At 33.7% G+C, this 25522-nt stretch overlaps 1 protein-coding gene and 1 long non-coding RNA gene across 2 annotated transcripts; both read left to right on the plus strand.

Moving 5' to 3' along the window:
* Nucleotides 6364–8744, plus strand: LOC105172373 (kirola-like). The gene is made up of 2 exons (XM_011093767.2): nucleotides 6364–6620; nucleotides 8441–8744. Exons 1-2 carry the CDS (start codon nucleotides 6434–6436, stop codon nucleotides 8710–8712), a joined length of 459 nt encoding a protein of 152 aa, XP_011092069.1. The 5' UTR covers nucleotides 6364–6433; the 3' UTR covers nucleotides 8713–8744.
* On the plus strand, nucleotides 23374–24606 carry LOC110012731. The gene is made up of 2 exons (XR_002287931.1): nucleotides 23374–23922; nucleotides 24082–24606. It is a non-coding gene; the product is annotated as an uncharacterized LOC110012731 (long non-coding RNA).

The raw sequence follows: 25522 nt of genomic DNA on the forward strand, positions 1-25522 counted from the left end.
TATACTCTCATTTGTCAATCTCTCTCGAATTTTTATTGATATTTGAAGTTATTTTGATCAGGTAACAATTTTAACCCTTTATTTATCAATTGATTATTTTTGTTGTAGTTTTGTCAGTTAAATCTAATGTTATAATAATATATGTGTATGTAGACTCATCATGTTAAGACAATTGAGGATATGGATGTATGAAAAGAACTTGTTGAGGAAGGCGGGTTTTACTTTGGAGTTTGAGTATGGTGTTACTGCATTTATAGAATGGGCTAAGTCTCAACATGCATATATGCACGGTGAGAAAATTAAGTGTCCTTTCGAAAGTGCAAAAATAAAGTTTTTAAAATCCCAGACTAGGTAAATTTTGACTTATATATGAAATATTTTATGCCGGAGTATTATAATTGGACTTCTCATGGAGAGAAGATGGTGCAAGAATATTTTAAGGCCGTCACCATGCCCCCTTCATAGGAGGAGCAAGCTCTCGTTGCTCATGAGGAAGAGGGAACAAGTATGCAATGAGGTGATGCCACGCAGCTAGATTGGGCGCGGAGAACGATTTTTGATGTCGTAGGGCCAGGTTTCTGGTCTAATTATAACTAGGATGGTGCGCCGGATGATGATACGAGGTCCTATCTTACTGATGTTGGACCTAGCTCATATTACGGTAGAAACTCTATGATTATGTGTTTGTGTTGGCAGATCAATTTCACGATATAGTGTATGCTGCCGAGCAGCCGTTGTGGAACGATTACACCCAAGCTAAATTGAGATCTATTGTTGAATCGGTGGATATTAAGGCCGAGGCTCATTTTTCTGAGCTAACATATGATCGAATATCGCAGTGGGCTGATAAGATATTGCCCCGCGACCACACCATGCCCCTGGATTACTATAATATGAAGAAGTGGATAATAAACTTGGGTTTACCTGCAGAGAAGATTGATGCATATAAGAATGGTTATACGTTGTACTAGAAGGACGATATTGGTCCAAACTACAGCAAGTTTTACGGAGAAGTTAGGTACAAGTCAATCAGGGAGCGAAATCCTAATCACAAGAAGACCCCGTATGCCATTCTTATGTACATGCCACTTACTCCTTGCCTACAGAGGTTGTATGGTTAAGAAGCAATTGCAGAGCAAATGACGTGACATGCCAACCATCAGACGGAGAAGGGATCCATGTGTCATCCATCTGATGCAGAGGCAAGGAGGCATTTTGATTGGATATATCCAAATTTTGCAGCGAAGTCCATAATGTTAGACTGGATTTGGGCATTAACGGGTTCGCACTGCACAGACAGTATGGTATTACGTATTCATGTGGGCCCGTTATATTTACACTGTACAATCTCCCATTGAAAATGTGCATGAGTTTTAAGTATATCTTCCTGACAATGGTGATCCCTAGCCCTTCCAATCAAAACGTTTCATCGATGTTTACTTAGAGCTGTTGATCAAGGAGTTGCAGAATTTGTGGTATGTGTGTATACTGATCCATGACAATGCAAAAAAATCGAGACACTCATGATGTTAGAATATGGGACCAAAAAATCAATTGGATTGGCGGTTTTGGGAATCATTTAGCAATCTTTATGAATGTGATATTATCTTGATGAATGTACTAAGCATTCATCTGTGGCACCATATGATTCTTGTGCTTACTATTTACATTGAACAGTATTTTAACATCACAATAAATGCCCACAAACCAATTGAATAACCCATGTAGTTGGGTTGCGCATTGGATGGCAGCTATAAAACCAACTTTTAAGGGTTGGTTTGAAATGTTTCAAGTCGAGGATCTCGAGACTGGGCTTCGAGAGTCCTATAGAGACTTGCATTAAGTATTGCATTCATTGGATGAGTGTCGTTTTCATCGGCGACAGACATGGGTTAGTTGACAAGGTTGTTAACTGATTGAAATGACTCATGGGAATCGTCATATGGAAGCCTTGGAGGTTTGATCAGTATGACTTAAATTTTCGGCTTCGATATACAGGATTAGTCCTTGGACTTGAGAAATCATGGCAATCGCATGCATATGATGGCTATATCTTGGATCTAGCGAGGGATGACTGTATCGTCGATGTGGTCGTTATAAGTCTTGTCCAGTGTAGTCGGACTATGTAGTGAGGATGGTGGATTTCAAGATAGAATCCGCCCCCTATCAGTATATGATGGATATATCTCCTGTGGGCTTTGAGATGGTTTAAACTCTCTAAGTCTATGGCCATAGCGATTGGTCGAATAGGAAATGATTTTCTTTGTCAATCAATATAGTAAACGCATCTCAAGTACTTAACATAGTTGCCTAATCCAAGATGGGAATTGATGCCCAATTCCATGCCCTAAACTAAAGTCGGGAGATGGTCGACGGAAGGATTGTACCTGTATGGAACTCGAGAGCCTAAACGTTCACGGCAACATTCACCTAATATCTAGTGCTATAGATCGTTGCTAGATGGCCACACATGGTAACGGGTGTTCTCGATTAATGATTAATTAAATTAGATTTAATTAATTATTTCTGTTGGACACAATGCCCAAATCTATCTGAGGGTGAACTTAAAGAGTCACATACAAATCACTATAGAATTGGTGGAATTAATTTAGAATTAATTTGATAAGTAACTGTAGGGTGGAAACCCCTCAGTGATACCTTGAAATGAATGGCCTAACCAACTATTACAGAAGGAATGCGGAGTACAAAACTCTTAATAAAAAATACAGACCAAGATAAATATAACAAAAATATAAACAAATTATATTTTGACAAAAGAGATGAAAGGCTCAGATTGAACGAGATCTAGTAATATGACGCCGACAGAAAACCAATAACAATGTCACAAAGACTCCGGCCACCACACACAGACAGTCCAAGGCTACTCCACAACAGGTTCATCTCAGATCACGAAGATCTACACTGGTCACCGAGACCCTCACTGAATATTCAGAGCTTTTAGATAGTAGATAGAAGAAGTGGTGTCTATCTGTCGAGGGGGATGACCCCTTTTATAGAGATGAAGAATACATATAAAAGGAAGCCTCAGTGGCTTTCCAAAAAGCCATCGCATTGGCTTTGGAAAGCCACCATGAAAGACGGTGGAAAGGATCAGAGAAGATCCATGGCAGAATAGGAGAAGAGAGAAGAGCGGCGCATGTCAAAAGAAAGGAGGAGAAAAAATGCTACTATGATTTAGAATCAGGGAATAAAGAGGTAGAGACACGGGTCGGGTTTTATCGGGTGTGGACCGGGTCGATGTGGGTCAAGCCAAGTGGACCGTGTGATGGGCTTCGCCAGATGAGCTTATGTGAGCATTGGGCCATATACCAACAGTAACGAATTAATTTGATTGGATTATAATAAAATACTTCAATAAACCCCTTGATTTCATCTGTAGTGGAATATTTCGCCAGCGATTGTGAAATGGTTATGATTATGTGCACTTTGCAATTTGCACCCTATATTAGCTGAAATATGACATTTGAGAATGAAATTCTTATTTTGATTGGTTATCATATAGAGAGCATAACTATGAGCCATATAATATTAAATAAAATTGCGAAATTATTATCATATAGAAATCAAAATACAATTCAAATGGGTCAGTTAGAACTATAGACATGAACCCCATCTTTTAAGAGCATTTTTCTTATAGTCATCCCCATTTATTTAATTTTCCCCATGGCGGAAGAAATATTTTGTCCTTGCAATTTAATGCAACTTAAAATAGAGAAATAAAAAGAAAGGCCCACCAATAGCATCAATAAAATTTCAAAAAAAAAAAAAGGAAAAAAAGAAACTATAATCCCCAAAAAATATTACAAGAGATCAAGATGTTGGAGACGTAAAATTAATGACGGAAAAATATTCATTTCTGATTTTGATAGGAAAATATTTCTTTTCCGTCACTAAATCTGTCACTAATATCGTCACGAACACTACAAGATAAAACTCTAATACCAACTATCCGTGTTCCTTGCAAAATACTGGAATTCGTTGCTAATGAATTTTGAAAGAAAAATGTTTACTTGCTAATTAGCTCGACGCTAATTTTAGCATCAAATATTTTAGTTACTGATTTTCCTACAAAATTTAATAAGTAAAATATTTGTTGCTAATCGGAGTAAGAAATAAATTCGTTGTTGATTTTGTTAGTTCAATATTGAATACTAAAAATGTCTAATTATTTAGCAATGTATATATTCGTTGGCAATATTTAATTATAAAATTGAATTTTCGATTAATCATCAACATACTGCTAAATTTTATTATATTTCATGTATTTTTGTAAAATTTCAACTACGATTCTACATTGAAAATTTTATTTAGAAATTTTCAAAGTTTTTACTAAAGTCAGCTACGATTTTTTGTAACATAAAATTTTCTTTTTAATTTTAGCAATGAAATATTTCATTTCTAGTGTTAATTTTGAAATTACAGAAACTTAAAATCCTTAAATCCATTGCTGATCACCAACAACTTTACTCTCGTTTCTAATTGTCGTAGCTATTGGTTGATTTTTTTGTAATGGAACATTTTCTGATAGTTGTTGTGTTATGAGTCTGATTTTGGTGACTAAATGTTCTGAGACGTATTTTCCGTGAAAATGTTTCACTAATGAGACGGATTTAGGACGGAAAGCAGTGAGATAATTACAATTTTGATCCTCTTATATTGCCACTAATTCATTTTTAATCTTTAAACATATTGAAATTCTATTTTAGTCCTTCAACTTTTAAAATATTAACAGTTTTGGTCTTTATGCCTAATTAATGATCATTTTGCCCTTCCAAAGAAAACATATAGTCCAACTATCTTTTTGCTATGATCATGATCAGGCCCAACACGCTTTCGAAAATAAAATTAAGCCTCCATAAATTCATATATACTTTTCTTTGACCTCTTTGTTCCCAAGTATTCCAAGTTCTTGGTATTTCCAGGTAGTATGGTTGGAGAAAGTCCGTAAAATCGAGAATTTGAAATGTTCTAAGAACAAGGCGGTCAAATAAAGGTATATATATATGAATTTGGAAGCTTAATTTGAAAGCATGTCGGGCCTGATCATGAGCATAGGAAAAAGATAGTTGGATTATATGTTTTCTTTGAAAGGATATAATGGTCATTAATAAGGCATAAGAACCGAACTATTAATATTTTAAAAGTTTAAAGGACTAAAAAATAAAATTTCAATATGTTTAAAGACTAAAAACGAATTAGTGGCAATATATGAGAACCCAAACTGTAATTACACCGAAAGCAATTTTCTCTTAAATTACTCGCCCTCGACTAGTTATAGGATAGTATCGTAAAGCAAATAAGTCTTTCTTTTTGTTTTTCTCTTAAGGTAATTGAGTGTCAGTTTCATCAACAAAAAAGTAGAATACAAGCAAGAAAAGACATTTTAGGTTCAGGCAATCCGGCAAAGTGGTCGGAGAAAACAAGCTTGATGGAGTTCATCAGTTTAAGACAAGGCAATGTCCTTACTCGATTGAGACTCACCATTGAAAGAACAATATTTGCCTCTCTAGTCTTCTCCTCAAATTCCCTGAGGTTCTTCCATCTCTCACTAGATATGGTTCATCACAAAAAAATATATTCTTTTTTTATAACTTAGGTTATTTAAATTTTTAAATCTTATTATTTTCGAGATTCTCGAAAATAGAAGCTGACAAAAAGATTCATGTTCAGACCTTTTGCCATCATCCATTTAGAAATTTCAATTAAAAATCATATGTAAGCTACGTGGCCGTTATCTATTTAGAATGGGGGAGAACGCCAACATAACATGCACATATATTTTTCCCATCAATTTTCTAAATGAAGTTAGTAGAAAGACTGAAAGTGAGATTTCTTTGAATCTATGAGAGAATTTTCGAAAATCCCGTAAGTGATGAACTAAAAGTGTATATAACCTAAGTTGTGCGATAAAAATACAATTTTTTTCCAGTGTAGCTAGTGGGATACAATAAGCGACAACAACATAATGAGGGCAAATATCTACATGTGAGAGAAAACATATTTGTAACTCTCCATTAAACAATTGCATCACGATCGTACCGAAATTTTTTATGAGGGCGATAGCTCATCCACACGAGAACTACCTGACTATTACGTTAGTAGAAGTCATAACCACAATCAATATCAAACACTAGCTCTTAAGTGACGAATCCCCACTAATCCCGACGTATATTAAGTTGATATTAATTGAGAATAGTACAATGTATCAATTAAATGATGGACCAAGACAAGGAGAAACCACAAAAGTATTTATGAGAATGGGAAAAAGACATCGCAAACCTCGACTATAAATAAGACTCTGATGCGAAGTAATTTTGCACCAACTTGTATGCATCGCTCAATTGAGCTGCATAGCTCTTATAGAAGTTTTCTACGCATTCTTTTCTTTGTTTCTTCAACTGAAAAACAAATTATGGGTTTATTGGGCAAATTGACAGTCCAAGTTGAGATAAAATCAGAAGGAGACTTGTTTCATCAACTGTTTAAACACACTCCACATCATGTATCAGGCATGAGCCCTGATATAATCCAAGGTTGTGATCTTCATCAAGGAAATTGGGGCACTGTGGGATCTATTATCTGTTGGAGCTACACTCATGGTGCGTATGTGCTGACACTCACTCGGCCCTATATCCGATGTTTTGGCGACTTTTTCTGGGAAATAAGAAGTCAAGAACATATTTTCTCTTGTATACTAATATTGTTCTTTCTATAATAGCTAAAAAGTCTATAATATATATCTTGAAAAGTTTTAATTAGAACATTTTTCACCCTTAATTATGTGTTATAATTGCATAATATTAAAAGACACGTAGAATGCTGATTTTATAATTGCTTGATATTATAGAGTAAATTACCATATCTACAACTAAATAATTATAAAGTAAATTATATCGGCACATCCTGAGATTAGGTCAAAATGCATAAAACACTCTTTACTTTTTACAAAATTACACCTACACCCCCGAGGCTGTAGTTGTAATTACAACTATATCCCTATTCAAATACAAAGCTTACACAAATACCCCCTAAAAAATATTACAATAACACCCCTCAAGGGGTGTAGCTATAATTTTGTTAAATACAAATATTACAATAACACCCCTCAAGGAGTGTAGTTATAATTTTGTTAATTGCAGGGTGTTTATTTAATTTGGCATAAATTCAGAGAGTGTCAATGTAATTTTTCATAATTATATTAAAAAAGTTGCATAGGTGGCAATTAAATTATTATTATTATTATTATTATTATTTAATATATGGAAACAAAACAAGAACATGGGGACAGATCAAAATAGAAATCAAGACATGTTTTTTGGGACGGAAGAGTAAAATATGTATTTGAATGTGTGCATTTAGTCAACTTAATTCCTTTGCATTTTGAAACTGCAGTAAGTTATCATATGGACATATGCATGTGATTTGTTAGTTTTTTTCTTTCAAAATAGTTCATCTTCTAAACTTATGTGAACATTACTATATAAATGAGGGAAAAATATTATTTTAGTCCGCTAAGTATGTCTAATTTTAATTTTAGTCCGATAATTATGTTCATTTTTGTTTAGGTTCAGTAACTTACGAAATTGCTTACTTTTAGTCCTTTGGTAGATTTTTGGACAATTTTACCCCTAGCAACTTTTGAAAAATAGTTTTAGTCCATATGCACTCATAGGGGTAAAATTGTCCGAAGATCTGCCAAAAGACTAAAAGTAAGCAATTTCGTAAATTACTAGATCTAAACAAAAATGAACATAGTCATCTGACGAAAATTAAAATTAGAGATACTTAGCGGACTAAAATTAAAATTAAACATACTTAGCGGACTAAAATAATACTTGTCCCTATAAATGACGTTATAATATCAAAATTATCTCTGAATTTTCTAAAATTTGCTTTGTCAAACATGATTTCTAAAATTTTAACCCTATATAATTATAAGTATTACTTCCGAATTTTCACTATTGACGATTAGGCAAATATATGGTGACGGTATCATTATAGCTAGCTAGTGATATTGTAAATGAGCAAATTATCCTCCTATGAAGAAAAAAAAAAGAAGCAATTTACCTTGCTATGTTCTTAAGAATACAACAATTTACCCCCCTGTGTTTTTCAAACTTAAGCAGTCTACCTCCTTAGACAGAAATGTAAATTGCTTCATTTTAAAAATACACAGAGGGTGAATTGCTGTTATTTTTTTATGGGGGGTCATTTTGCTTATTTACAATATCACATGAAGGAAATTGCATTAAAACCCTAATTTTCTGAAGGAAAGGAGTAAAATATGTGAATGATTGAACTCTCTTGGCATGCATGCTACATTTAAGAAATGTTTTATTTTACTTATGATTACATTGCTAATTTTATTTTGAAATTATCATTATTTCTTGATTTAAGGCATCAATTTTGTGAAATACAGATGGAAAACAAAAGATTGCGAGGGACATAATTGAAGCTATAGACGAGGAAAAAAGGTCGATAACGTTGAAAGTGATCGAAGGAGATATACTGGAGTTCTTCAAGAGCTTTACATTAGGAATTCATGTCGACACAAACGGCCAGACTCATCTAGTGACATGGGTCCTAGAGTACGAGAAACTACACGAGGACGTCGAGGATCCAGTCTCGCTCATCCCTCTTTACATCAAGCTCACAAAAGATATTGAAGCCCATCATCTTAACAATATCTAAACTTTATCGCTATAACAAAATCGAGAAATAAGTGGCAAAAACTTGATAATACATCATAAGTAATAATAAATCGTCTTTCTGTGCGACGTTCTTACAATTTTAATAGTGGCAAAATGTCCTAATTATATATAATAATTAAATTGATGATAGTATAATAAGTCCTATTAAGATATTACCATATGTATCTAATAATTAAGACAAGTTACAATTAAAAATTAATTTTGCCACTATTAAAATTGAAATAATTGCAATAATAAATAAAGTTACTTGTAATAAGTGATATTGTAGCATTAAATATCACCTAATACTATATTATTTATATTTTTTATTTCAAAATGTGAAGTTGTCTTCGTGTGAGGGATCGCAAGGAAAAGAAAAAACAAAAATATAAAATTTTTCTTTATTATATATATATATATATATATATATATTTGGTTATTATTTAGAATTAATTACATTTAAACTTCCTCTAAAAATATAAAATTATATTTTCTTCCGAAACAATTTTCAAATTAGACGTGTACTCCCTCCAAAAATTTATTATTTACATTTGACCCTCTTTCGTTAGGATTGAGGGAAAAAATGCTGACATTAGGAAATAATTATATAAATTTTTTATTTTACCCCTCATTTAACATTCCTGTGTAATAATTTTATACTTTTACAAGGAAAAAGATATAATGACATTAACATCAGTCCATATATAGATGTTACATTTATCCCTTTATAAGTACAAAAATATATACCGAAATATTAAATTAGGGACAAAATTAAAAATTTATGTAGTTTCTTTTCTAAATCATCTAAACCCTAACAGAAGGAGGTCAGATATAAATAGAGAATTTTTTAAGGGGATGTAAGTATAATTTCAAAATTGTTTTGAAAGAAATTGCAATTCATATTATCCAAGGGGAAAAAAAAATTTGGTCCATTAACTTTGTTCGCGATTAATTTTAGTACACTAACTTTCGTTGTTATCACATTTTGATCAATAATTTACAGAAATGGGTCAATTAAATACAAATTAGAATTTTATTGCCAATTTTCCGGCTAACTTAAACATTTCCACCGGAAATTGCTGACTTGGTAAGGCCATGGTGAAAAAGCAGCCAGTACAGCCACGTGTATTTCCACGTAGACAATGACATGTACATCTTGTTAAATTGTAAGTCACGTGCAGTCAAATTCTTCAGAAGCAGAACTCCCTAAATTCTTCAGCCCTGATTTCTCTCCCCTCTTTTACGATTTTACTCTATTATTGTGTGAAATCTAAAATTTTTGCTACTAAAATGGTGGTGATGAGAGACCCATCCCTCAATGGAGAATATTTTTCCCTTTTTATTAGTTGTAAATTGGCTTTGGGAGGGAAAACTAACATTTTTCCCTCCAAAAATTGCCACCTCAACTGCCATGTAATACTATAGTGCCACATGGGATTAAAAATCACCAAATTAAAGAGCATGTGCTGTGCAAATGCTATTTTCCGGCAAAAAATTCAATTTTCATTCGCCGTCGTGCTTAATTGACCCATTTCTGTAAAATAATTGGTCAAAATATGATAACAACGAAAGTTAATAAATTAAAATTAATCGCGAATAAAGTTAATGGACCAATTTATTTATTTTTTCCCTTATCCAAGAGGATCCACATGTAATTGACCCTATTATCTATAAAACTTATGTTGATAATAAAATATATATTTTGCATGCCCAAATTGTTTATATATATTACCCATCACAGTGAAAACTCAACCTCACCAATCAAACAATGCGTCATTGATTTGTGTAACAAAAGTTCAATTGCCATGCAGTTCAAAATAACCAACCATGATTCAGCTGTCTAAACGTATAATTTTATGAAAAATTTGCATAATGTCTCCTTATTATATGAAAATTGCAAAACACATACTTATGTTAATTAAAATAATTAAGGACTCCTTCTAATTATAAACCTTGCAAAAAAATTCTTTTTCATTTAAAAAAAATGGAAAGTTGCTACTTAGAAATGTGAGTGGAATAATATTTTGACCTATTTTCAGTTTTTGATTTATTTAAATGGACAAAACTACCCTTATTTAATGCAATTAATCCTCTTTTGCTTTTTTATTAATTCTTTACATTTTTCATATTTTATTAAAAGAAATATGATAAATAGTAAGCAATTCATGCTCATCAGTATCTTACTGTAAAAAATATTATTATCTTAAATTAAATATTATACATATAAAAATATCAAACTTGTAGGATAATTGTAATACTTAAAATATTTTAAAATAAAAAATACATGATTTTATTTCTAAATATTATTATTTAATTTTGATTTTGTCTTATCTTGGGATATTATTAATTAAATAAATTTTAATTTTTTTATTATAATTATATCAAACATAAACATACATATTTGTCAAAAAAAAAAACATAAAAAATACATAATTAGTTTAACATAAGATTAAAATTTAAAAAATTAAAAAATACAACAAATCGAAAAAACAAAATGAATCATCTTCCCCAAGACTCCACCAGCCCTCCGCCGCCTTCGCCTATTCCGCGCCGCCTCCCTGTCTTCTTACCTCTCCAATCCGCCTCTTCTCTCCTGCCTCCCCGTCGCCTCCTCCTGTTGCTCATTGCCTCCTTATCTCCCTACCTCTCGAAGCCTCTTTTTTCTCTCCCGCCTCTCCACAACCACTCGTTGCCCAAATCTAGTGGCGACAAACATTGTCGCCCACCTAGATCTGGGTAGCAATGCCCTTGGTGACAATGCCTATCGCCAACCCAGCTCTGGGTGACGACGTCGTTGTTGCCTAGACATGATGGCCAGTGGAGGTGCAGCAACAACCGTCCGGTGACATATATATACATGATATATATAGAATATATATATATGTGGAAAAACTAATTCAACAGAGAGGGAGAACATTCAACAGATTGGGAAAAAACAGAGAGTTGGCCATGGAATTCATTCTCTTGCTTATAAAATTCTATCATAACAAGAGGAAGAAGACTGTTTTAAATAACAGAAAATACTGCCAACACGCTAACTAATCAACTAATCAGCAATTGCCTACTAAGATGACGTGGCTCAATCACGTAGGGAATAAATGATTTAGACGATGACTAGATAAATGCAACAAAAACAGAGAAGAAAACGTGAGAAAGCAAAACATGCTTTCTGCCAACTATCCCTGATCTAAGAGATCATCTTCAGCACCAGCAGCACCTCTATCGTCTTCTGTAGCAGCACCTGAGCTTGAAGCAGCTACATCTGAAGAGGATAATGGTCCAATTCCAACAGCCCCCCCACAAGTGGGACTGGGGGCAAGAGACACAAGTCCTAACTTGGAGAGAAAAGAGTAGAAGGACTGCAAAGGCAAGGCCTTGGTAAACATGTCGGCAACCTGTGCAAAACTTCGAAGCAGAACAAGGGCAACAAAACCTTCTTTGTAAGCATCACGAATGAGATGACAATCAATCTCGATGTGCTTTGTGCGTTCGTGGAACACAGGATTGGCAGTATGTGCACAATAGCCTTATTGTCGCAAAAGAGGAAAATTGGCAAGGAATCAGAGATGCTAAAGTCTGCCAGCATATAAGAGAGCCATCGCAGCTCACATACAGTAGCAGCTAAGCTGTGATATTCCGCTTCCACCGTAGAACGCGACACGGTAGTCTGTTTCTTCATCTTTCAAGAGATGAGGGCCTTGCCAAGAAAGATACAAAAACTAGTTAAGGAACGCCTAGAGTTTGAACATGATGCCCAATCGGCATAGCAGTAACCTTGAAGGTCTAAAGAATTAGCTGCAGGCAAAAGTAATCCCAGTGATGGGCATCTTTTGAGGTATCGCACTACATGGAGAGCTGCCCGACAGTGAGTCTCACAGGGACTAATCAAAAATTGGCTCAATTGCTACACCGAATGAGAAATGTCGGGCCTGGTAAAACTGAGATATAACAATCGGCCCACCAAATGTCTATATGAATTAGGTGTTGATAACAGAGAGCCAGAGTCTGCTGTCAATTTGAGACCTGAAGGGAATGGCGTGGATGCAGCCTTAGCCTGCTGCAATCCAGTATCCGCAATAATATCCAGCACATACTTTGTTTGAGCCAAGTAAATACCATCAACATTACATGCTATCTCTAATCCGAGAAAATAACGTGCTTCACTAATATCTTTAATTGTAAAAAGCTTATGAAGGTAGGCTTTCACCTTGTGAAGTTCATCAACAAAAGCACCCGTAAGGAGAATATCATCCACGTAGACTAAGAGAAAAACCAATCCACGAGCAGTATGAAGGAGGAAGAGACAATGGTCATGAGCACATTATGTGAATCCAAACTCCTGCAGTTTCAATGTTAGCTCCACGTTCCATTGACGTGAGGCTTGTTTGAAGCCGTATAAAGACCTTTCCAACTTGCAAACAAGGACTGAGTTAATCTTATAACCAGCCGGAGGAACCATATCGATGTCCTCTTCTAAACAGCCATGAAGAAATGCATTATTCACGTCTAATTGATGAAGTGCCCAGATATTAGCTGCATCAAGAGTGAGAAAGAGGTGCATAGTTACTGCCTTCGCCACAGGTGAAAAACTTTCGGTGTAGTCAATTTCTTCAATCTGGTTGTAACCTTTTGCAACTAGGCGAGCCTTATACCTTTCTACAATTCCATCCGCCCGTAATTTAACCGATGGCATGCTTCCCAATAAGAAGTGGTGTCAACTTCCAGGTGTGGTTCTTTTCTAACTCCTGCAATTCCTCATTCATGGCTGCCCTCCATTCTGGGAATTGGACAGCCTCTGCAAAGGTGCAAGGTTCCTTCAACACAGACAAGGAAGCCACAGGAATTATATGAAGGAGGATGAGAGCATAGAGTAGATGAATCATGGTGGGACACAAAGTCATTGAGCCACACAGGTTTGTGGCTCACTCTAGTAAACCTGCGAAGTGGTAGCGAAGCACTGGTGGCAATGTCATGTTGCAGAATTTCGGCTGCAGATTCATGGCTCGCAACATGTGAAGACGAGGATGGAACAGGGGAAGAAAGCAGCTGATCAGAGTTGCTACTACCATCATCAATTGGAACCATAGGAAGTGGACAGTTAGTGTGCTTCAAAAAATCAATATGAGCATAAGGAAACACAAGCTCATGGAATACCACATCTCTAGAGGTGATAGAAATGTGATCCTCCAAATCATACACTCGATATCCCTTTTGTGTCATTGAATAGCCAAGAAACACACATTTGTGGGCTCTCTTTTGGAACTTGGACTTATGTGGATTAAGATTTGTTGCATAGCATAAACACCCAATTGTCTTGAGGTGAGTGTATGAGGGGGGACGTCCAGTAAGACTTGGTAGGGACCGCACCAGTGCAAATTGTGCGTAGGAGTCTTGTTAATAACATAAGTCGCTGCTAGTATACTTTCTCCCCAGAACTTAAGCGGTAGAGAAGCTTGGAATAGGAACGCTCTAGCAACATTGAGTAAATGCTTGTGCTTTCGTTCAACCTTCCCATTCTGTTGGGGAGTAGACGCAGGTAGTTTGATGTACGATTCCTAGTTTTTGGCATAGTGATTGACAGTTCATGTTCATAAATTCAGACCCATTATCTGACCGAAGCACCTTTATCTTGAGACCAAAATGCCGTTCAATCAAGACTGAGAAATTAAGTAATGTTTGTGGTCACTTGATCTTCATGTTTAAGTAGATAGGTCCATAGTGACCTGCTGTAGTCATCCAAGATCGTCATCACATAATGACACCCCATTGTGCTAGGTGTCTTATATAGCACCCAAAGATCCAAGTGAACCAAGTCAAACGGAGAAACAGTATGCGACTCGCTTAGTTTAAAGGTGAGTCTTGATTGTTTGGCCTTTAGGCAAATGTCACACTGTATTTCCAAATATTCGTTCAAAATTTTACAATCTGGAATGTATTTTATTATTGTCATACAGGCATGCCCCAGCCTTCTATGCCATAAGGTGTCATTACACTCAACAACGGCGGAACATGAATGAGGGACATACACAATGGAACTAGCCAAAGGCTTGGAAACAGAGCACTGGACAATGTAAAGTTTCTCGCTCAGTTTTCCTCTTCCCACTACTGCTCTAGTCGCTTGGTCCTGCAAAGTACACCCGAATTGGTTGAAACAAAAAGCGTAGGAACCTTCATTACAGAGCTGGCTTACTGAAAGAAGGTTAACAGAAAAATTTGGTATAAAGAACACTGAGTTTAGCGTAAGCTTATCTGAAACTTCACAATCCCAATGTAGGCAACCCTTTTCTTCGTTCCATCGGGTAAATGAATAAAGTGAGTGTGAGGAGGAACAAAATAGGAATCAAGGCATGACAGATTTCCACAAACAGGATTTGTAGCCCCTGAATCTATTATCCAATTCTCAACATTCAGTGTATTAGAGTCAGTAGAATTACCTGCAAATTAGTCCTCAGAATGAGCATAGTTCATGAAATTGGAGATAGGATCTGAAGGGATTTCCTTGCTCTTTACTAACTTCAGTATTCCTGCCATTAAGTCTGCAACATTTGACTTAGATTCTGGCTTTATAGTTGCAGCATTTGCACTGCCAATTCTTGCTGTTCCCACAATACCAGTAAAACTGTAGCTTCCCCCAACTTGTTTCTTCTTATCATTCAAAGATTTGTACCACTCTGGTACACCATTGAGTTGAAAACAGGTTTCTCTTAAGTGCCCCATCTTGTGACAATGATGCAAACCATAGAGCATCTATCCACAAAAGCCCTACGACTTTTGAAATTGCCTATGAGATCCTTCTTTCTTACTGTCTCTCAAGGACATTTGATACGCTGAATTGTTAGTGTTGTCTGCTAATTGAATCTGCACATTATGTTGTTGTTCCACAGCAAATACCATAGTAAAATCTTTCTCCAAATCCGGCAAAGGGTCCATCATGAGTAGTTGGCTCTTTTCTTTGTCAAACGACTCATGGAGGCCCATGAGAAACTACATAAGTTGTGTAGAACTATACATCTCACTGATCGCCTGGTTTACTCCACATGTGCAGCCTCCACAGGTGCACTTTGGAGGAGCTAAACAAAATAGCTTGTTCCATAGTTTTTTCACCTTCATTAAGTAACTAGTCAATGTCATGTCACTTTGCGAGATAGAAAAAATTTCTCTCTATATTTGGTAAACCATAGGCCCGTTGCTGCGGCCATATCGCGCTTCAATCTCCAGCCACAAATCAAGCAAAGAGCTCACATACATAAACGCCTCTACGATGTCCTCAAAATAGAATTCCAAAGCCACAAAGTGACCATGAGATCTGCTCTTCTCCATTGTTCAAATAGAGCAGATCCTGCTGGAGGACGGGGAAAACTTCCATCAATAAACGCCAGCTTCATTTTACATCCTAGAGCCACATAAACTGCCCTGCTCCATGCTAGGTAATTGGAACCATTCAGAGGTGAAGAAGCTAGCACGAAGCTGGAGTTATCAGAAGGATGTAAGTATAGAACCTCCTTCTCGTATTGTTTCGCCTCCATTGGTGGCGAATCTGCCATGGCTGTCTGCTGCAATTGCAGCAATTATGTATGCAAACAGGAAACGATAACAAGTATCAAGAGACCTTCAAGACGAAGGCTCTGATACCATGTGGAAAAACCAATTGAACAAGAGAGGGAGAACATTCAACAGATTGGGAGAAAACAGAGAGTTGGCCATGGAATTCATTCTCTTGCTTCTGAAATTCTGTTATAGTCATAACGAGAGGAAGAAGACTGTTTTAAATAACAGAAAATACCACCAACACACTAACTAATCAACTAATCAGCAACTGCATACTCAGATGACGTGGCCCAATCACGTAGGGAATAAATGACTCAGATGATGACTAGATAAATGCAACAAAAACAGAGAAGAAAACGTGAGAAAGCAAAACACGCTTTCTGCCAACTATCCCTGATCTAAGAGATCATTTTCAGCACCAGCAGCACCTCTATTGTCTTCTGTAGCAGCACCTGAGCTTGAAGCATCTACATCTGCAGAGGATGATGGTCCAATTCCAACATATTATTATACTTGTATGTAAATATTATATTTTTATTATAAAATATATTTTTCATAATTATATATATATAATATATATTTAAACTATTTAAAATAGGGATGGTTCATCTTTTACTATTAAAGAGGAATAGCTACTAAATTTTGATTAGATCCTATGTTTCTCATGCGATTAAAAAAAAAAATTAACGGTCATCGTAATGACAATAATTTATAATATATAAGAATATAATAAAAAATCACAAAAAAAAGTTAGCGTCGATAAGTAAACAAATGGCAAGGGAAAATGTGCAAAATTTAAAAAAAATATAGGGGTTGTTTGCAAATACTTTTAATGTAGAGAGTTTTTAACTGAATTACTTTTCCTACAGTGGTCTCCATACGACATAATAAAAATATGTATAAATATCTTATTATAATCTTTTGGAGACATTTAACATAAATTAAAGACACGCATATGTATATATACTGATTTTGGTTAACTTGTTATAAATTATGTGACGAGGGTATCACCTTATTTTCAAGAAAAGATGAAAAACACCCTTCATTTAAAGTGAGAATACCCTAAAAATTGAGGGGATCCGCGTGCATACACATGATGGCCCGCCCCACTCTAGGACCTGCGAATCGCACCCGTATAAGCAACCTGCTCCTCCACTGTACGATCATAGATAGGGGATGCCAGGATGATGCCACATGGCCCAATTCATGCCATATATGTAGGCATTATAAATAGCTCAAGTTTGAAATATTTACGGCGACACACATTTATTGTTTTCTATCTCATTTATATCTCCAAATCGCATATTTCTACCTTAAACCTAACTAACTTGAGCGTCGGAAGGTCTTAGTTGGGAATGAACTCGACTAAGTTAACGTACGTGTTTCTTTCTCAAGATCCATCTACGATCTAGGGCGAAGATATAACAAACGCGAATCCTTTGATGGAGTCGCATATATCGAGCTCGATCGTTATGGCAGTATTTCCAAAAAGAATACGGTTGCTTTTTTCTTCTCGACGGAATATCTGTTCTTGAATATATCAATGAATAAACAAATCTCCCCACGGATACAACAATCCATGGTTAACTAATTTCACTCTAGAACTTTTGTATACTTTTCTATTTATTTTATTTTATGGTTACAATATTTCAGATTATGAAGTTGAGAAGCTACCACTAGTTTGGTTTCATTTTTAACTTATTTTGGTGTGTTTTATGGAGACAGAGAGAGAAAAACAAAGATAAATAAGTATGTGTTAGAGATAGTGTGTATGTTTAGATTTGTTTTTTGAGATAATATAAAATAAGTATGATATGTTTAATATTGTTTAGTGGGAGACAAAAACTACTGTTCATTATCAAATCATGTGTCTCTTATATATGTATTTATATATATATATATGGGTATGTATATAATTTTTTTAGTTGTAGGGTTTATAATTAGTGTAGACGTATTTTGACAAAAAACAAATGAGTCACTCTTTCAAAACATTTCAAAACTTCCAAAACAAATAAAGACATATTGTCCATGTTTTGGCCCATTTCAGAATAAAACCAAACATTATGTACTTTTTTTGTCAAATGTATGTATGTTATTCAATATTGGTACAAGTATTTGTTGTATATCACGCATAAGTTATCTTATGATATTTCTTTATTTAACTGTATACAAAATTTAGCTATATGCAAAATTTATTCTAATATAATTTAAATCTTTGATATATTGACAATTTAGTAATACTTTCAATTATTAATATAAATAAAATTACAAAATAATAAATATTTAAAACAACATCAAGATACATTTTGTAAAAATGCGTAAACAAATTTTAGTCTTCTTTTGCTACAACAAAATGATGGTTTTTGTTCTTTCTGTTACGAATTTGCCATAGCAACGAAAGCTACTTTTTCATAGCAAATACCAAGTAATGGCCACGACTCGACAATCGTAGCAAAAGATCGTTATTTTTGCTACGAAAGTGATGTCAGAACAAAAACCAATTTTCCGTAGTAAATAGGTATTTGCTTCGAATTTTATCGGTAGCAGCGAAGCATTCGCCACGACTTTATACACTATGGACATAATTTATAGCGAATTCGTAGGAAAAATGTTTTTCCTACGAATTTTCGGCCTTTGGTTACAATTACTGTACGGTAGCTAAAAATTTTTTTTCTTGTAGTGATCTTGTACTTATATATTCTTACCCATGTGGTCTTTTTTATTCTTTGTGAAAAGTATTATTTTAGTTTGCTAAGTATGCCTAATTTTAATTTTAGTCCGATAACTATGTCTATTTTTGTTTAGGTCCAGTAACTTACAAAATTGCTTACTTTTAGTCCTCTGGCATATTTTCGGATAATTTTACCTCTATGCAACTTTTAAAAGGTAGTTTTAGTCCATATGCACTCATAGGGATAAAATTGTCCGAAAATCTGTCAAAGGACTAAAAGTAAGCAATTTCATAAGTTACTGGATCTAAAAAAAAATGGACATAGTTATCGAACTAAAATTAAAATTATGCATATGTAGCGAACTAAACTAATACTTTTCCCTTATCCTTTTCTTGCATAAATTTAGTATATTTGATGAGTACTAACAATTAAATAAACATACATTTTAATCACACTTGAATTTATTAATATGCCGATTTTTATTTGTTTTATATTTAATTGTCTTTTTTTTTTCTCAACTTGATATTTTTCTCTCACTTCTTAACTTTTCATTTTCTCTTTCTTAACTTCCACATCTCTTTTCTTCTCTTATTTTTTTTGTATTATTTTCTCATTTTTTATACTTTTTAATATGTCATTAATCTAATTAATATATTTTTAAAATAATAATAAAATCTAAATTGATTGACGCATGTGAGTTTGCGCAGATGCTCGCTGTATGTTTAGTGAGAGCACCCTTTTGATGTCTCACTTAATTTAAATATGTCATTTATTTTAAATTAATTAATTAATTTTATAACTATCTTTTGGTACTTATTTTCTTTTAGTTATATTACATTATTTATTATCTTTGTTTGTTAATTTTTTTTATAGATCAAAATATTTATACTAATTTAGTATCTTAATATATATTTTTAGATACTTTTTAAAACTACAAAAACTAATAATACAATTCATATAAATATTTTATATTAATTTATTTTTAAAAATTATGCCCATAAGATGCACCATACCTAATTAGTACATATAGCGAGGGAGATCATCTCTTTGGTGTCTCTTTCTTTTTTTGTTTATTTTTTACATTTAATTTATTTTTTTTAAATTTTCATCCAATTTTAATTTCCATCCCTGTTATTTTTTTACAGTTATTTCTTTTAAGATTCTTTTTTCATCTTTTTGTCTCTATTTTTTTATAATTTAATATTAACTTATTATTTTATATATACTTTATTACATAATAAATCTTTATAAATATTTTTATATTAAATGGTATTTACAAAAATTGCACATACATAAAATATGTTACAAATTACTAGTATAAAGGTATAGATAAGAGTCTTACTGAAAAAATATTTGATAACAAAACTCTAAATTACAATTAAAAAACTTCATGTTACACACACACAATCCACTTTTCTTACTTTAATATACTTTTTATATTGTAAAGTGTATCCTGCACATACTTACCAAAATTTTTGCATGCATGACTTCTCGATATATTTGATGATGCCCCTTAAAATTATCGGGCTAAATTCACTAGATCAGAGCCTGACTGACGCATCAGCAAAATGGGTAAAAGTCCATCAGTAGAGAAAAAAGACGCACAAGCTTACTTACTACTTAATTGAATTGGCTGGCCTACAAAATAAGCCCATTACAGCCTAACACATCATCGTACAGATGGGAGGACACATTATATAACTTGCCAACATATTTATACAGATCACCCTAAAATATCTCCAGGTGGTTCCTAGTAAATCGGCGATAAACAAGCTGGAAAATCTATGAATAACTAACTCTCGGAATTATAGGCAGATTGAGCAAGATTTAGTCTAGCTCTCGTGTCTCAATCAATCCTTATTCAAGTTTCAGACGGTTTGTTGTGAATGAAAGTCAACTCGAAGATCTTTCTAACGAAGTACGGAAGCTAATATTTGGCTCCAGAACTAGCCTTGTACGTGTCTATAAATAGAGACTTTGTGCAGTCATTTGGTAACATCATTCCCCACTCTCAAACTCACTTATTCTTGCATTACTCTTTCTCGGATTTTAAGCTATTTTTAGTCTATATTTTGCACTCTACACGAATACATATACCTTATCACTATTTTATACCATTATTCTCACTTTAATTTAAGTTTTTCTTTTTTTCATAAACTGTTACTGAACTTATTATCGGAATGCTAACCTCTATTTTGTAGGGCTAATCTTCTGGTAATCTTAAAATTTTCTTGAAAATCCTTAAACTCATGTGATGTAGCTAAATTTCTGACACGCAGCAATATTAAAAAAGAAAAAAAAAAAAACAATCACTATTTATGGTATAATTATTATCCTAGACAAGCGTGTGCGTTTGGTGTGTGTTTGTTTTTGCTTGTCTTGGCCCAATTTTATTTGTATAATTGACATTTTTTTATAAAAAAAAAAAAAAAAAAAAAAAACTCATACATTCCATGTAGAAAAAAAAATATAATTTATAATATAAAATGTTAATAAATAAAATGGAATAAAAAATATTATTTTATTTTTTAACTATAGGGTTGTACTCTGTAAAAACTACATTCTATTAAAAAAAAATTTATAAATTTATTTTATTATTATAATGTAATAATTTATTGTCAATGCACATATTTCCGACTATTTAATATAAATAAGCTATAAATACTTCTATTAAAGAAAGGGAAAGTTTGTTATATAAAAATAAAAAATAAAAATAAATACAATACGTAAAATGTAATTATAATGCAGTATCCCTCTGTCTCTGATACGATCTTCACGCTTTATACTCCTTCGGACAGTCCCCAACTACCACAGTCACTTTTCATACAGTTTTGCACCCATTATACTCCTTAGGACAATCCCCAACTACCACATTATGTTTCATGCATTTGTGAACACTAGAATGAATATAATTTTTTTATTACGATTAATTATTATATTTAAAAGAAAAAAATAATAAAAAATATAAATGAACAACGGTTTCACGACAATCATTAATCGTTGTTTCTGTAAGTTTGTCAAAACATTAGCCATGGCCAAGACCATAATAAATATTTTAACTATGGCTACAAATCATGACAAAGATTGATAAATCATGATAAAAAATTAAATTTTTACTTTGTTTTTGTTTAATCGTAGTTAATAGTATTGATTTACCATAATTTTTAAACCGTAATCATTCATAGTTTGGCGAAAACTCGATTTTTTTGTAGTGGAGGGAGGGTTTAGTCAAGAAAATTTTAGTCCGGACTTGGCTCGGCCCAACCTGAACCAATCATAAGACAAGTGTAATATATTTGTCGTGTGATTGGTGTACAATTCAAAAAAAGTGACCAACCATATAACAAGTATGATACACTTATTTTATAATTAGTTTGATTCAATCAAATCTGATCCAAGTAAAAAAAATTTATTCGATTAACAACTTCATGTGGATTCTCAGTTTTGCAAAAGCAAAATTCTTGTAATTGACACAATAATTAAAACAGAAAAATATTGTAACAAACACGAAATGAGCTTTTCATTTTTCTTTCTGTTTCTTGTGAGAGGGTTATATAAAAAAAATATTTCAAAGGACTCTGAAACAAAATAATTTAAAATTTATCAATGTTCCATGAAATTAAAAGGGTAAATTATATATTTTTATTTTAATTATGCTCGATTTTATATTTTATCATTTAAACTTTTTTTTTATTAATTTACCATCTCAAATTTGTATATGACCAGTTTTTTATTGATTTTTCTGTTGGAAGAATATCACATGTTGAGCATATGTGAAAAATATTATATTATATAACCCTTATATATCGAAAAAAATGTAATTTACCCCTTTGTGAAATGAGAAATTAGCAAAAAATTCCTATAAAAAATAAAATAGCAAATTACCCCATGTCTTTTGGAAAAAGGAATAGATAATTTGCTTTAATTTTTGAAACACAGGGTGTAATTTGCTAATTATTTTTCCACAGGAAGGTATTTGCTCATTTCATATCACAGGTGGTAAACTGTATTTAAATATCACATGTGCACTGCATATGACGTTTTTTCAATAAAAAATTAGTTGAAAAACAGTTATAAATGACAAAATGCAAAATTTCGAAAAATTGAGATGGTAAGCAGACACAAAAAGAAAAAAATTAGATATCAAAATAGTATAAAAATAGGCGTAGTTGGATTGACAAAACATAACTCACCCAAATTAAAATTCTTAACTTTGGTAAACACAGCATCATATTATGTCATGTACATATTATGTTAAGTTGGGTAGTGACAAACGTGTAAGAAAGCATATCTACCTTTTCCCAATTCATCAATTTGGTTACGATCTCATGCTGGAGCTGTTGTCTTCTGCTACTAAACGTGTAAGAAAGCATATCTGCCACTTTTCTGCCCCTATATTATGGTGACGACCCACCAAGTGTAGATTGTGAACTAAGCCGAGAGAGTTTTTCGGCAGCAATAGCTGTCTTTCACATGCGTTTCAAACCTCATATTCTTGGGTAGATTGTGAATTAAGACGAGAGAGTTTTTCGGCAGCAATAGCCGTGTTTCACATGCGTTTCAAACCTCATATTCTTGGGTTCTGACTCAAATCGGGTATACTTTCATGTATATCATAACAGAGGCTTCCTTCAACCATGGGATGAATCTTGTGTCTGTGTCACTTATCGGCATATTGTGGTTGGTATAGCAATGCTACCTCTTGCATATTTTATGGAAAGGTAAATCAACATCGTGTTATACTAGCCATAATATGTCGATAAGTGACATGGATGAAAAATTCATCCTGTGGTTGAAGGAAGTCTTTGTTATGATATACATGAAAATATACCCCAATGTGAGTCAGAACCATAAGAATATGAGGTTTGAAATGCAAGTAAAAGAAGGCCATGAAGAAGTTCTGCAGCATTTCCCAGTCACAACGGCTTGAGGATTCGAACCCAGCATCTTCAGTCCAGGCTCTTCAGGAAGAAGTCGCAGTGTAGCTCGAAGTCGGGTTTTAGCAACAACGCTTCTTCTCTGTTCTACGTTTTTGTGCTTAATTAGCTCGTTAGTCTATTCCAGTTAATTAGCTAGTTAGTTGTCACAATCTGTAATATTTAAGCTGCTCTCTTCCCTTTCTGTAATTGAGTTAATTCATTTTTTTACAGAATACAGTTCATTAGAGATCCCTCTAATTGTTTCCATGAGATCTACTGCGCATTGGTTGCTCTGTTTGATGTGTTCGAACAGAAAATTCTTCATGGTATCAGAGCCATCATGGAAAAACTCATCCCAAGCCTTTGTTATGATATACATGAAAATGTTGACATTCAGACTAGCCTTCGTCTTCCAGTTCTTCACAGGTTGCCTCTAGTTCCTTGCTTGCCAATACTGAAGATGCCATTCAAGGTGCTGCTGGTGTTGGATTTTTGGATAACAGATAGATGATATCGCATTTATGCAACGAAGGCGTGCCCACGTTTTTTCTCTGTTTTTTATGTTTATTTGTATAGTCAGCACTGAGGTTATTTATTCGCGATGCTATTAGGCCACATAGGCTGCCTAATTGGTTGCTGGTTAGTTAGGCAATTTGGCGGTAGAACTGTATATTTAAACAGATTTCTTCTTCTTCGTTTTGTACTGTAACAGAACAGAAACCAGAAATGAAACTCATGGCTCTGCTTGTGAATTCATTCGATCAATTATGCCAAATTATGATTTCATCAATTCGCAAATTCTACAGAAAATATACTTGATGTGAGCCAGAACCATAAGAATATGAGGTTTGAAATGCAAGTAAAAGACGGCCATTGTGGCCGAAAAACTCTCTCGTCTTAATTCAAAATCTACACTTGGTGGCCCATCACCATAATATAGGGGGAGAATATTGAAATGTTAGAATAGGTGACCGTAAAATCGATTTTTAGAATTCCTAAAAGAATTAGACTTGCCTTCTACCTTTCAGCAATCATAGTTTTCTGGGGCAAGCCCCCCTTGGAGGTGGGTATGGTAATATAACAAATAGTATGAATAGTGCCGGGCTTTAATTATTCAAAGTAAACAAAGCACTAGTCTATTTTAATAATTTAATATAGGTTAATCACCCAAAGTAAATACGTTCTAAAAGGATTTAAAATTTGATGTTATTTAAGTGAATAGAGAGTAATTATTTAGAGTGGGAAGATTTTAAAATATACTCTTCTCTTACTTCAAAAGTGTAGAAATACAATCCAACACGCCATTGTTTCCAATAAAGTGGTATCAGAGCCTTGTTACAATAACGACCAAAACTCCAAGTAAATCAAGAGCAAAAGTGTGTGATGAATAAAAGTTACCGTTCTGAGTTCTGACTTCATTATCGCATTTACCTATAGGCTAATTGATAGTAGAATCTAGAGGTTAGTTGTAGGATATAACACATGATTGGAAGTTGTATGTGTTAGCTAAGTTAAAAGAAAAAACGGATTAAGATTTAGACTTATTTGGATGGAGATATGACCATTTGAGTTAGTCATTTCTAGTCAATCTGAGTTTTGTAGAATTAATTTTACTTATTGACAAGTCAACTACAGTGGATCCAGAAAGAGTTTTGGACACTTGTTAGTATGA

The sequence above is a fragment of the Sesamum indicum genome, linkage group LG10, assembly GCF_000512975.1.
Source record: "Sesamum indicum cultivar Zhongzhi No. 13 linkage group LG10, S_indicum_v1.0, whole genome shotgun sequence".
Classification (NCBI taxonomy): Eukaryota; Viridiplantae; Streptophyta; class Magnoliopsida; order Lamiales; family Pedaliaceae; genus Sesamum; species Sesamum indicum.